This window comes from Podarcis pityusensis (assembly GCF_964106645.2).
Source record: "Podarcis pityusensis genome assembly, chromosome: 5".
Classification (NCBI taxonomy): Eukaryota; Metazoa; Chordata; class Lepidosauria; order Squamata; family Lacertidae; genus Podarcis; species Podarcis pityusensis.
In genome coordinates, this window is record NC_138032.1 from 14,362,248 (window position 1) to 14,375,247 (window position 13,000).

At 45.0% G+C, this 13,000-nt stretch overlaps 1 protein-coding gene across 2 annotated transcripts in view; it reads right to left on the bottom strand.

The window, feature by feature from the left end:
- FNDC3B (fibronectin type III domain containing 3B) overlaps nucleotides 1–13,000 on the bottom strand; it is a 282,075-nt gene that overhangs the window by 192,081 nt on the left and 76,994 nt on the right. For both annotated transcript variants that reach the window (XM_081007808.1, XM_081007807.1), the window contains exon 2: nucleotides 10,786–10,924. In XM_081007808.1, coding sequence (XP_080863934.1) covers nucleotides 10,786–10,896 — 111 coding nt within the window. In that variant the 5' untranslated portion in view covers nucleotides 10,897–10,924. The remainder of the gene's footprint in view (nucleotides 1–10,785; nucleotides 10,925–13,000) is intronic.

The following is a 13,000-nucleotide window of genomic DNA, read 5'->3' on the forward strand; positions in this document are numbered from 1 at the left end:
ATTGCAGGGTCCGGGTCCATTCATATGGAGAGAGGTGGTCCTCAAGTTACCTCCTGAACCCCATGATCCGCCAACTAAGATGATCTGCACATCCAAGTACAAATCTGCAAATCTAAGTCAGCAAAAGGTTGAGGGAAAAGAAAGCATTTTGCTGTTCCTAGTAACTAGTGGGAGTCAGAAGCTATTGCTGAGCCAATATTTTCAAGTCATTTATTGGGCTGTGGGGCAGGGTGTGTGTTATAAATATTAGGAGCCTGGTCTTCTCCCTGGTCAATAGAGATGGACTTTCGGCTTGCTGCCATTTCAGGCTTCAGCTCAGCTTCAGCCCTCTGAGGGGGCTGTGGGCAAAGTGCCCACTGGTAGGTACCTCACCCAGTCTGGGCGTGGGTAACTGGGTCCAACTACTACTGGAAATTCCTTCCATTGCCCTGGAATAATCCCAGATTGGGAGCCCTGTCAGAAATTCAAATGGTGGCTGGATCTAGCCTAGCTAGGCAAGAAAATCATTGAAGGGGGATTCCCCCTCCCGAAAAAATGTAGCAGAGCAGTGAATGGTGTCAGACCACTGGGACCCTGGCCAGGGTCCAAGGATGCCAGCCTTGTTTCAACTTTGTTCAAGCCACCTGGCCTCAGGAATCCAGAACTGGAGGCTCTCCAGGACTAAGATCTGGGCAGCAGAGGCTTTGAAGGGAAGAAAACAGCGGCCATTGCAAGAGAGCTGCTGAAGAGGACCGTGTCTGAAAACATGAAGGGCCTGGTCTCTCTTAACCCACCCACGGGCCTGGCCCGGTCTAATACAAGGCTCCTCACATCCTGGAATTCTGGTTTGTTGCACTGTGAAATCCCCACAAAGCTGTGCTCTGAGTAAGACTCTGAAAAAAGCAAGAATGTTTGCATCTTGCTTTAAAAGTTCTGCATTGACAACCCGCTCCTCCCCTCTGCTATTCAAACACATCAACTACCCAGAAAGCCTTTCTCAGTTCCTCTTAAGCTATATACAGGTACTCAGAGAGGGGAAAAATAAAAACAAAACCAAGAACACCCCACTATTCAATGCTGTTTCTTCCTTGGCATGAGCCCCACATTCCTTACCACCGTCCTCCACAAGAACAGAGAAGGGAGGGGGAAGGAAGGGGGGGAACCATGAAACAAATTTTCCACCCAACACCCCCTGAACCTTCCCCTCCCACACCAATCACACAGGAATAGAATGGATGCAATGCACGTCTCTTAACTCCAGAGTTTTGCTGGTACACCATGAGATCAGCGCAGGAGAAGGAGCCAAGTTTAGAACTCCATCTGGGACAAATAATGTCGGGGCGCATTGTGCTCCCTTTTGTTTATACACAGCGACCGAGAATGCCTTGGTGGTAAGCAGCCTCACTTGGAAGATTTATTTCCCAAGTCTTCCAAAACAATATTTTGCATCCTGGAACTACTTTGGGGCTCAAAGTTAACTTTCCGAGATAGCGAGCTGAAGCGGTTATTTTGTGTGGGTTTTTGTTGTTGTTGTTGTTCCTTCTCGCTCTTTCTAAAAGGGAATTTATTGTTTCTGAACGTTATAATTAGCCCAAAAAGATGGAGTGTTCACTTAAAAATTAAGGAAAGAATGCTGCGGCAACAGAAGGAAATTAAGGCTTATTGTGTACGGATGCTTATCTTCCTTCCAGCGAGACCTTAAAAGACCTCTGCAGTTTTCCAGTGTGGATGCAATGAACTAGTTGGGAGGATGACGTGGCCATGGGCTCCAGAAACAGACACACACACACCTTCAACCTACACAGATTCACTTGATACTCTGGAAAGAGCTTTCAGGTGTGAGTGCACCACAAATATTCAAGTGTGTTGTATGTGCAAGTTTCCTGTTGCAATTCCTCTGCCAGCTACAGTCTCCCAAGATCTCCTGCCCAGGGTCAAATCGCAAATAATAATAATAATAATAATAATAATAATAATAATAATACTCTCCTAGCTGGCTGTGTTCCTCTCTCTTATGCTGCACTGAGTATTGAATTTCAGTGGTTTGCAACCATCAGAGGACAGCCAACCCTTAAGCACCTGATCAGCCATTCAAGTTTGTTAGGCCACAGCAAAGTGATCTGTGCTAATGAAGACAACCAAACCTAAATGCCAGCTCCTGGGCCAATAGAAAACAATGCTTTGATAGCTATAAAACATGCAAGCTCCGCCTTTATCATCCCCAGGTATGCAGGCTGCTCTTCACATTTTTGCACGATTGGCGTGAAAGTCTGAAGAGAGTTTGTCGAGTGTGCTCACTTGAAAGTACTCGCCCGAGACATCCCCACAAAGCTAAAAGCCCTCTTCAGACTTCACAATGATTGTGCAAAGATCTTAAAGTAGTAAAGGATTAAAACAACAACCACTGAATCTTCCCCAAGCCTCAAACCCTGAGGTTTCTTTCTCACAAACGGCGGATGAGTGAGTAAACCAGATTCTGGGCTAAACAACTTTAGCCTGCACTGAATGTTACTCCATACCAGCACCCCCCCAAAAAAACCCCACACACGCTGCGTTCAAGAAAGTGAACACAACAGAGAGAAAAACCACCATGGTGGGCAAAATGCACCTGGTGCCTGGCTAACTGTGAAGGCTGATTTTGAACATCACACAACCTATAGTTAAAAAAAAAAAACCCAAAACTGTTGCTCTATCTATACCAGGGATCAGCAAACTTTTTCAGCAGGGGGCCGGTCCACTGTCCCTCATACCTTGTGGGGGGCCGGACTATATTTTGAAATAAAAATAAAAATGAATGAATTTCTACACACCACAAATAACCCAGAGATGCATTTTAAATAAAAGGACACATTCTACTCATGTAAAAACACACTGATTCCCGCACCGTCCACGGGCCGGACTTAGAAGGCATTTCCGAGCGCAATTCAAAGTGTTGGTGCTGACCTTTAAAGCCCTAAACGGCCTAGGCCCAGTATACCTGAGGGAGCGTCTCCAGCCCCATCGTTCTGCCCGGATACTGAGGTCCAGTGCCAAGGGCCTTCTGGTGGTTCCCTCACTGCGAGAAGCCAAGTTACAGGGAACCAGGCAGAGGGCCTTCTCGGTAGTGGTGCCCGCTCTGTGGAACGCCCTCCCACCAGATGTCAAAGAGATAAACAACTACCAGATTTTAGAAGACATCTGAAGGAAGCCCTGTTTAGGGGAGCTTTTAATGTTTAACAGACCACTGTGTTTTAATACTTTGTTGGAAGCTGCCCAGGGTGGCTGGGGAGACCCAGCCAGATGGGTGGGTTATAAATAAATTATTATTATTATTATTATTATTATTATTATTATTATTATTAGGCCAGATCTGGCCCCTGGGCCTTAGTTTGCCTACCAATGATCTATACCTTCCATGTAATTTACAGAGTGGTCTCTGGCTTCCTAATCCATCGCTATGGAAGGCTCACCCACAGAGCCTGCTATGCCTAGAGTTGCTCTGTGCAGGTAGGTGACCCCATGATTTGGACTCTGGTTGTACAGAGTTATAAACCACAGGGGGGCCCTGTGTGCATAAAACAGCCCCCCCCCTTCAGAAATGTGTCCCCCTCCCCCAAATGCATGAATGGCAAGGGAACAAACAGGATCCCACTTCCCCCCTACACACACCTGTCAATCATGCCAGGGACAACACCTGAACTCATGTGAAATAGAGAACTTAAAGCACATGACTCTGTAACCAGAAATCTTGGGCTTTGCAACAGGGGGAGCTTGAAACCTTTCGAAGCAGGTGTGTTTTGAGTACAAAACAGAACTAACCCAAGGACATTTCCCCAGGATACAATGGTACCTTGGTTCTCAAACTTAATCCGTTCTGGGAGTCTGTTCAGACTCCCAGAACTGTTCGAAAACCAAGGCGCGGCTTCCGATTGGCTGCAGGAGCTTCCTGCACTCAACCATGGAAGCCATGGAAGCCCCGTCGGACGTTCGGCTTCCGGGAAACATTTGCAAACCGGAACACTTACTTCTGGGTTTGCGGCAATCGGGAGCCAATTTGCTTAGGAGCCAAGCCATTCAAGTCCCTAGGTACCACTATACAGTGGTACCTCAGATTAAGAACTTAATCGTTCTGGAGGTCCTTTCTTAACCTGAAGTACCACTTTAGCTAATGGGGCCTCCCGCCACCGCCGCTGCGCAATCTCTGTTCTCAACCTGAAGCAAAGTTCTTAACCCGAGGTACTATTTCTGGGTTAGGAGAGTCTGTAACCTGAAGCACCTGTAACCTGAAGCATCTGTAACCCAATGTACCACTGTACTGTGTTATAATGGAATTGTACTGAATGTCTGCATTCAACTACATTGGGTTTTTAATCTTGTCCCATATTACCTCTGTTTTGACTCAGTTCTGGGGAACATCTCAAGCACTGCAGCAGAGGCTTGTTAGAATTAGACTTCATCATTGTATTCTCCATTAGAAATAGTCAGTTTGTTCCATTTCCAATACAGGACAGACTGCAGGTTAGAACTAATAACGTGTGTGTGTGTGTGTGTGTGAGAGAGAGAGAGAGAGAGAGAGAGAGAGAGAATGGAAAGATGTTCTTCTCCGCTATCTGCATAACTTAGCTTAAATTTCGGCAATTTCCCCATCTGATGAGCAAGTATTGGGTTGTTTTAATTGGCAAGCCTCTAGATTATGTTTGGAGCAACTAGAAATCAGGAAGTTGCCTTTGTTGAAAAGCAATCTGATGCTAGGAGAAGGGGGGAAAGAGCCCTGGACCATATGCAATGAGCAGCTGCAGAAGGTCAGGAAATGAGCAAAGTGACCGAGACCAGAATGATGGGCCATGACTCAGCGGTGGAGCATGTGCTTTGCATACAAGAAAGTCCCACGTTCGGTTGCTGGCCTCTCTGGTTAAAACAAGTAGCAGAACTGCTAAATGCCCCTGCCTGAGGAGGCCCTACTGGTATGAAAACAGCTTCAGGAAGAACTTTATGATGGTAAGAGTTATTCCAACAGTGGGATGGACTCCCTCGGAAGGTGATGGACTTCAATTCCTTGGAGGTTTTTAAGCAGAGGTTGGATGGTGCTTTAGTTGCGATTCCTGAAGTAAAGTAAAAGGTAAAAGTTAATAGACCCCTGGACGGTTAAGTCCAGTCACAGGCGACTATGGGGTTGTGGCGCTCATCTCACTTTCAGGCGGAGGAAGCCAGCGTTTGTCCATAGACAGCCTTCCAGGTCATGTGGCCAGCATGACTAAACCGCTTCTGGCGCAACGGGACACCGTGACGGAAACCAGACAGCAAGGAAACGCTTCCCGCCGCAGCGGTACCTATTGATCTGTTTGCACTGGTGTGCTTTAGAACTGCTAGGTTGGCAGGAGCTGGGACAGAGCAACGGGAGCTCACCTCGTTGTGGGCATTTGAACTGCCAACCTTCTGAGCAGCAAGGCCAAGAGGCTCAGTGGTTTAGACCACAGCGCCACCTGCATCCCTGAAGTGCAGGGGGTTGGCCTAAATGACTTCCCTTCCAATTCTACCATACTGTAATTCTAACCACAATGGTACCTTGGTTTTAGAACAGCTTAGTTTATGAACAATTTGGAAATAGAACGCTGCAAACCTGGAAGTAGGTGTTCCCGTTTGTGAACTTTGCCTTGGAAGCGGAACATGTTCCACTTCCTGTTGAGTGTGTTTCATTTGTAAATAGAGTCTCCCGCTGCTAATCAGAGGCTTCCTGTAGGCTATTGAGTCCCGAGCACCCACGCAATAAAGATGAGATATGTGGAGCTTTTGTTTTTGCTATTTTTTTCCGTTTTTGTTTGTGTGGCTTTTTCTTTTATTTGACTGTGACTTGTTCTTCATTTTATGGGACTGACTTGTGACTGTGGCTTGTGACTTTGTTTTTGTGGCTTGTTTTTGTGACTGTGTGGAACCCAGTTCAGCTATTGATTGATTGACTGATGGACTGTGCGGCCACAGAAATGGATAAAAGCCCCCCATCCAAACAATGACTATCATCAATGCATGTAAGAAATTTTTTTTTATTTTTTTTTTATCATCTACAATACTGTCTTATTTATTTTATAGTACAGTACATTGATTATTGCTTTCATTTTATGGATCAATGGTTTCGTTAGATAGTAAAATTCATGTTAAATTGCTGTTTTAGGGGTTGTTTTTAAAAGTCTAGAACGGATGAATCCATTTTGCATTACTTTCTTAAGGAAAGCACGCCTTGGTTTTAGAATGCTTTGGTTTTGGAACAGACTTCCAGAACGGATTAAGTTTGGGAAGCAAAGTACCACTGTATAAACATGTTCTTCTCAGTCTACTGCAAGAACATCCCCCACAAACTGATTATTTTATGTTTTTCCCTATGCATTTTAATACTATCTAGTTTCTACACCATCTAGATTTCTTTAAACACATACAGATTACTAGGTTTTTTTTAAGGCCCTGTTTTACTGGTACAGAAGGTTCTGCTGTTCACCCTCCTAATTTATCTTTATGCAGTACAGTTACAAGGTAGTATTCTAGTCAGGGACTATGAAGCAAAGTTTGACGTCAGACAGAATGGGTCCTCTTTGATCATCTCCGAATAATGAGGAATGACCATCTGCCATTGTCTGACTGGCAAACTGCTTGCATAAAGAGAGGCACGCAATGCAGATGTTCCAAAATGAGAATAATGCTCATTTTCTCCCTTCACCGCCTCTATCCATCCTCATGACTATTTTAACCCTGCTGTGTTTAAGCCTCCCCACCCCCACACACTCACAAAACTGGCCATTTAAACATGTAAATCAGGAAAAATTAAAATGTTCTCTCCTGGTGTGCAACACTAATGTACTTTCTGTGGTCTGAAGGTTTGTGATGCAGCAACCTGGCTAAAAACAGATACAGGCTTGGATGGAAACCTACCCCTCCACCCAAAAAAACACACATTACAGTGGTACCTCGGGTTACAGATGCTTCAGGTTACAGACTCCGCTAACCCAGAAATAGTACCTCGGGTTAAGAACTTTGCTTCAGGATGAGAACAGAAATTGTGCAGCAGCAGCGCGGCGGCAGCAGGAGGCCCCATTAGCTAAAGTGGTGCTTCAGGTTAAGAACAGTTTCAGGTTAAGAACGGGCCTCAGGAACGAATTAAGTTCTTAACCCGAGGTACCACTGTATGTGCAGTGCCTTGAATTCCATCACAGAAAAACAGTGGAATAAATGAAACATATGAATGCTAAAGCTGCAATGCTATCAACTCTCATTGGGGAGTTCCATTTTACTTCGTGGAACTTGCTTCCAAACGCACAGAGACAGATGTTACGCTGCAACAGAGTGCTGCAGCTTATGCACTCCAAGGTATTTAAAGAAAATACAAGCGAGGAGGCAAAATGATAGGAAAGAGGTTGATCTAGAGCAGCCTTTCTCGACCTGTGGGTCCCCAGATGTTGTTGAACTACAACTCCCATCACCCCTAGCTAGCAAGGCCAGAGCTCAGGGATGATGGGAGTTGTAGTCCAACAACATCTGAGAGCCTTCTAATCAGGCCAACACCTCCTTCTGTGTAATGCAAAAGGTCAGAAATCCAAAAGAGAAAACTCAGGGATTGTGTTGCAACATAGGGAAGGGATGTGGTCTTTAAGATAGTAAAGAATGCATCCAGGGTATCTTTTTGGTAAAATGTTTGGCAATGAAACATCGGGAGATACCATTTTATTTATTCTAAATTGCTTGCCACTTGTTTAGAAACAGCCTATTATAAACATGCACATGCTTAGGAATGAGAGACACAGCTTTTGTGATGCAGATTATATTGCTTTCTTTTCCCATAGTTAAAAGACATAAAGCAGAGAACTCAACATAGTTTTAGTAACAGAGCTCTCCTCACCCCCACCCCAACAGGGCAGGAATTTCAAGCAAACAATAATAATCAAATAATGTGTTTCATGCAGCAATTTTACACATTCTGGTTGGCCTGGACCCACAAAGTATTAGCAGGGAGGCGTATCAGTTTTCAAACACTTCACAGTAATAAGTACTATTTTAATATACAGAGCGTGTATTTATATATCTGTCTATACAATGTAAAGGACCCCTGGACGGTTAAGTCCAGTCAAGGGTCACTATGGGGTGTGGCGCTCATCTCGCTTTAAGGCCTCAGACAGCTTTCTGGGTCATGTGGCCAACATGACTGAACAGCTACTGGCGCACGGAAATGACGAGTGCCAGAGCGCACAGAAACGCTGTTTACCTTCCCGCCACCTATTTATCTACTTGCACTGGCGTGCTTTCGAACGGCTAGGTTGGCAGAAGCTGGGACAGAGCAACGGGAGCTCACTCCATCGTGGGGATTCAAACCGCCGACCTTCCAATCGGCAAGCCCAAGAGGCTCAGTGGTTTAGACCACAGCGCCACCCCTGACCCCTGTCTATACAACAGCAATAATAAAAGTTAATGGAATCTTTCACATTGCCTCCAAGTAGTGGAGAGTATTTACTCATTCAACTGCCTTCCATGGTCCGCAGCAAGACAGGCACGAATCAGTTTTTAAATTATCCCCCTCAACTATAGGCTGTCATTTCTGCCCTATTTCTGCCATACCAGCCTGTCACCAAGCTCCTGAATTTGGGAGGTATATCCAGAGTGACTGGATCCCTTTAGAGTGAAGATCTACAGACAGTCAAAATGATGCCTGTGTGGAAACTCAGGTTCTCAGCCCATACACAACGAAACAGCACTCTGTCTTCAAGGGTCAGCTACATGAATGGTGGTCCCAGGCTGCATTGGTGGGGTCCTGTTCCCAGCAGGGACTGTGTCACTGGCTCCTGGATGACTATGCACCGGCACGGATATCTGAACGCTGATCAAAACCTGTGCATGAGCTGTTCAAAGGCAAAGGCAGAGCCAGCGAGTGTTGGGAATCGATTAGAGCATGCTGCGCACAATTCATGCATCAAAGGGGCTGGGATGTCACTGGGAAAACCTCTAGCCATGTGTCATGGACTGGTTGGACGCAAAGGAGAGGTGGTGGTGGTGGTAGTTGTTGTTGTTGTTGCACGTGTCATGGATTGGTTGGACGCAGAGGAGTGGTGGTGGTGGTTGTTTTATTATTATTATTATTATTATTATTATTATTATTATTCCGTCCATCTGGCTGGGCTCCCAACAGAATATAAAAAACATGATCAAACATCAAACATTAAAAACCTCCCTAAACAGGGATGCCTTCAGATGTCTTCTAAAAGTCAGATACAGTCATACCTCGGGATGAATACGCTTCAGCTTAAATATTTTCGGGTTGCGCTCCGCGGCTACTCAGAAGTAACGGAGCGCGTTACTTCAGGGTTTTGCCGCTCGCACATGTGCAGACGCTCAAAATGACATCACAGGCATGGACGGAAGCGGCGAAACGTGACCTGTGCACGCGCAGAAACGTCTTATGTTCGCTTCAGGATGCGAACGGGGCTCCAGAACAGATCCCGTTCACATCCAGAGGTACCACTGTAGTTGTTTATTTCCTTGACATCTGATGGGAGGGCATTCCACAGGGCGGGCGCCACTACCGAGAAGGCCCTCTGCCTGGTTCCCTGTAACCTCACTTCTCGCAGTGAGGGAACCGCCAGAAGGCCCTTGGAGCTGGACCTCAGTGGACTGGACAATGGGGGTGGAGACGCTTCTTCAGGTATACTGGGAAGAACCAGCTGGGGGACCCCCAAGGGAAGGTGGCTCCGAGTCCAGATAGTGGTGGTCGGACAACAATGAGCGGTCAGAGGGAGACGACTAGGAAGATGAGGTGTCGGAAGCTAAAGAGGGTAACAGGGCTTAGTCAGCTGGGAGAACCTGGGGCAGAGAAAAGTCCAGAATCAGAGGCAGAGGCTGAAGCAGGGCAGGGAGGGAGGCCAAGAGGAAGAAATGTGTCAGGCCGGTGAAGAGGCAGGGGTGTCTCTCCCTCCTGCTGCGACAAGCTCCCCATTCCCTCTGGCCTCCCAGAACCAGAAGAGGCATGAAAAGGGCAGCGGAGAGGTCGGCTGCGCATAGACACAGTCTCCAAGTGCTAGGGGGAAACCATGGGGAGGAGGGGACTTTGGGGAGGCAACAGTTGCCTCAGCAACTGCCTCATTCGGGGAAGAACTACTGGAGATGAGTTGTTGTGCTCATTTAGGCCCGACACGCCACCAAGATTTGTGCAAATCATGTATTTGCTAATAAAGAGTTAACTCGCACGGTGTGACTTACTGTGGCTCGCTCCCGACACCATGCTAATGTCTACTTTACCTGAAAGGTATTATGAGCATTTGAGTATGTTATCGTCTACATTAGAACAGTCCGAAATCATGACCCAGTTCTGCTGCTGAATGCGAGTCTTGCAAACTGGTTGAATGGGAGACCTGCTCAAAACCACATGCAAGCCATTCTGAGCAATTCCAGGAACAATATAAATTCCAGAGTACAATATAAATCAAAGAACCAAGAATAGTAAGCACAACCGTTATTTGTTATTTTTTCTTAATTCTATATCCCGACTTTCCCCCCAAAGGAGGCCACTGCAGCACAAGGTAATCTTACCCACAAGGTAATCTGGACAAAGCAGCATACCTTAAGTGAGTCATATGCTATATTATTTAATTCACAGGCCTCAGAGTTCATGTCTGAGTCTCTTACTAAAACAAGGGCATGTTTTATTTCTTAATATGGGCATGAACTGCACATAAGACAAAGAGAAAGTAAGTGTGGTGTAGCAGAATCTCTCAAATCTTTGAAGTAAGTCAATTGGCACATTCAAAGTAAGTCAATTGGCTCTTCAACTTGTCACTTTCAGAAGTTACTGACCTGCTGAGTTCCATCTCCATTGACTAAGTGAGGCATCATAGCTACCTCCCCATTCAGCAACGATGGCAACTCCAGTGGGATTTGGTCGGTCATCATCATTGTGACGTACATTCATGGAGAATTTTCCTCAGCGGGCCTCCTAAACGTCAAAGAAAAACACACATATATAAATCTTGAGTAATAACATTTGAGAATTCCATTCTTACTTCAGTACCAATAAGAATTTGTCACTTGTGGCAACTAGCTTCAAGATCTGTGGGCAGATTTTGCTGTTGTTGTTCCTGCATCAGATAATCAACAGGTGAATTGATCATCCCCATCCCGCCCCCCTGATACTACCCAGACTTCTGAATGACCCAAAGCCTAGTCTCAGAGGACCCTTTTAGCCTCTCGGACAAGTACATTATGTAAAACTGCTAGCACATTTGCAAAGCTAAAACAGGTCCGGAATGATTTCAAATTGGATGGGGGAACAGTGTGTTCTGATTCCTGCACTGAATAAGATGGGACTACATAGCTCTGTTAATCACCCACCATTTTCAAATATATATTTCTATGGTCCTTTTCAAAGTAGTTTGGGAGAATTTTCAACTTTCTGATTTTTTTCTAAATTAAAACATACAATTTAAACTGACTTTCAGCGGATATTGTGTCAGAGAAACATTCTATATTAATCATTTTTATGCAATTTAACGTGTGAGTGGCTATTAAGATAGTAGCACCATGCCATAAAATGTTGCATGCACCTTATCCCTTAGGTAAAGCTTCTCTGTTGTGTGTGTGTGTGTGTGTGTGTGTGTGTGTGTGTGTGTGTTAAACAAGAGTACTTAAAATTAATAACAATAATTCAGTTTGGATCCTAATACAAAACATCTCTAGGCAAGTTATACACAAACCACCAAGTTTAACAATAAAATACCACCCCCTCCAACACTCTCTCACACAGATGCACTAAATATGATTATCATAATCTCTCAAAAGTCTGGGAGAACAGAGAGATCTTAAGACAGCACTAAAAATATAGTGGTACCTTGGGTTACAGATGCTTCAGGTTACAGCCTCTGCTAGCCCAGAAATAGTACCTTGGGTTAAGAACTTTGCTTCAGGATGACAACAGAAATCGTGCGGCAGCAGCGGGAGGCCCCATTAGCTAAAGTGGTGCTTCAGGTTAAGAACAGTTTCAGATTAAGAACAGACCTCCAGAACGAATTAAGTTCTTGACCCGAGGTACCACTGTATGTTAAAGTTGATGTCTGGTGGGCTTTGCTGGGGAAAGCATTCCATAGTCAGTATGGGGGGACACCACTGAGAAGGCCCTCTCCCTTGTCACCAACCTACAACCTCTCTCAGCAGGGATACCTGGAAACTGTCTTCAGATATCAAAGAAAAGGTCAGGTATGGTCAACGTACCTGCTGCCCAACTTTTCATAATTTATATACTTTGCATTCAGACATAGCAGCTTGCCTTGAAAAACATTTGCAAAGCATGCGAGGCAGGGGGTTAGATTTAAAAGTTTGCACCCACACTCCTATCACGAGGTTTCGGGCAGGTTGCAACATTTCAAATGCACACAATGAAGTACAAACATGATTTTATAAATGTCTCAACCATAATAGAAACAAACTTTAATAAAATGCCAGCTAATCCTCCCAAAGTACAAATTTACCACTGATGATCATTAAATAACAGTTCAAGCAGAGAAGAGTTAGAAAAGCCTTTCTTTTTCAAACTTAGTGCACCCCTAAAAAAGGAGGGTGCATAATATAGATTATTTACAGAGCCACAAGGAATGTGGGGAAGGAGAGAACTTTTAAGCATGCTCTGGCAAATATTTCCAATATTTAGAAAGCTAGACTTCCTGGATGACACCAGGCAATGCAGTGTTCTCAGGCTGTAAATGCTGACACCCTAGCCAACACTTCTGGAACTATCAAAGAAAAGTTCTGGCAACTTTTCAAGAACAGGTCTTATAAATTCAATGTTAATTGTGCCTTCACACTGGTTTACAAGGCAATAATTCTGACTCTCTAGCAAATACACCGCAGAACACAAATGAAGTTTTCACAGGTTAAGGAAATAGATTTCCTTAAGACCCAGAAAAGCACCTAGTGCCTGAACGTAACCTATTATAACTTTGACGTCAAGCCATCTCTGGTCTCGTCTCCTGCAGTGCATGATCCAGTAGAAGCTTCTAGAGTTCAAGACCATTTCCAT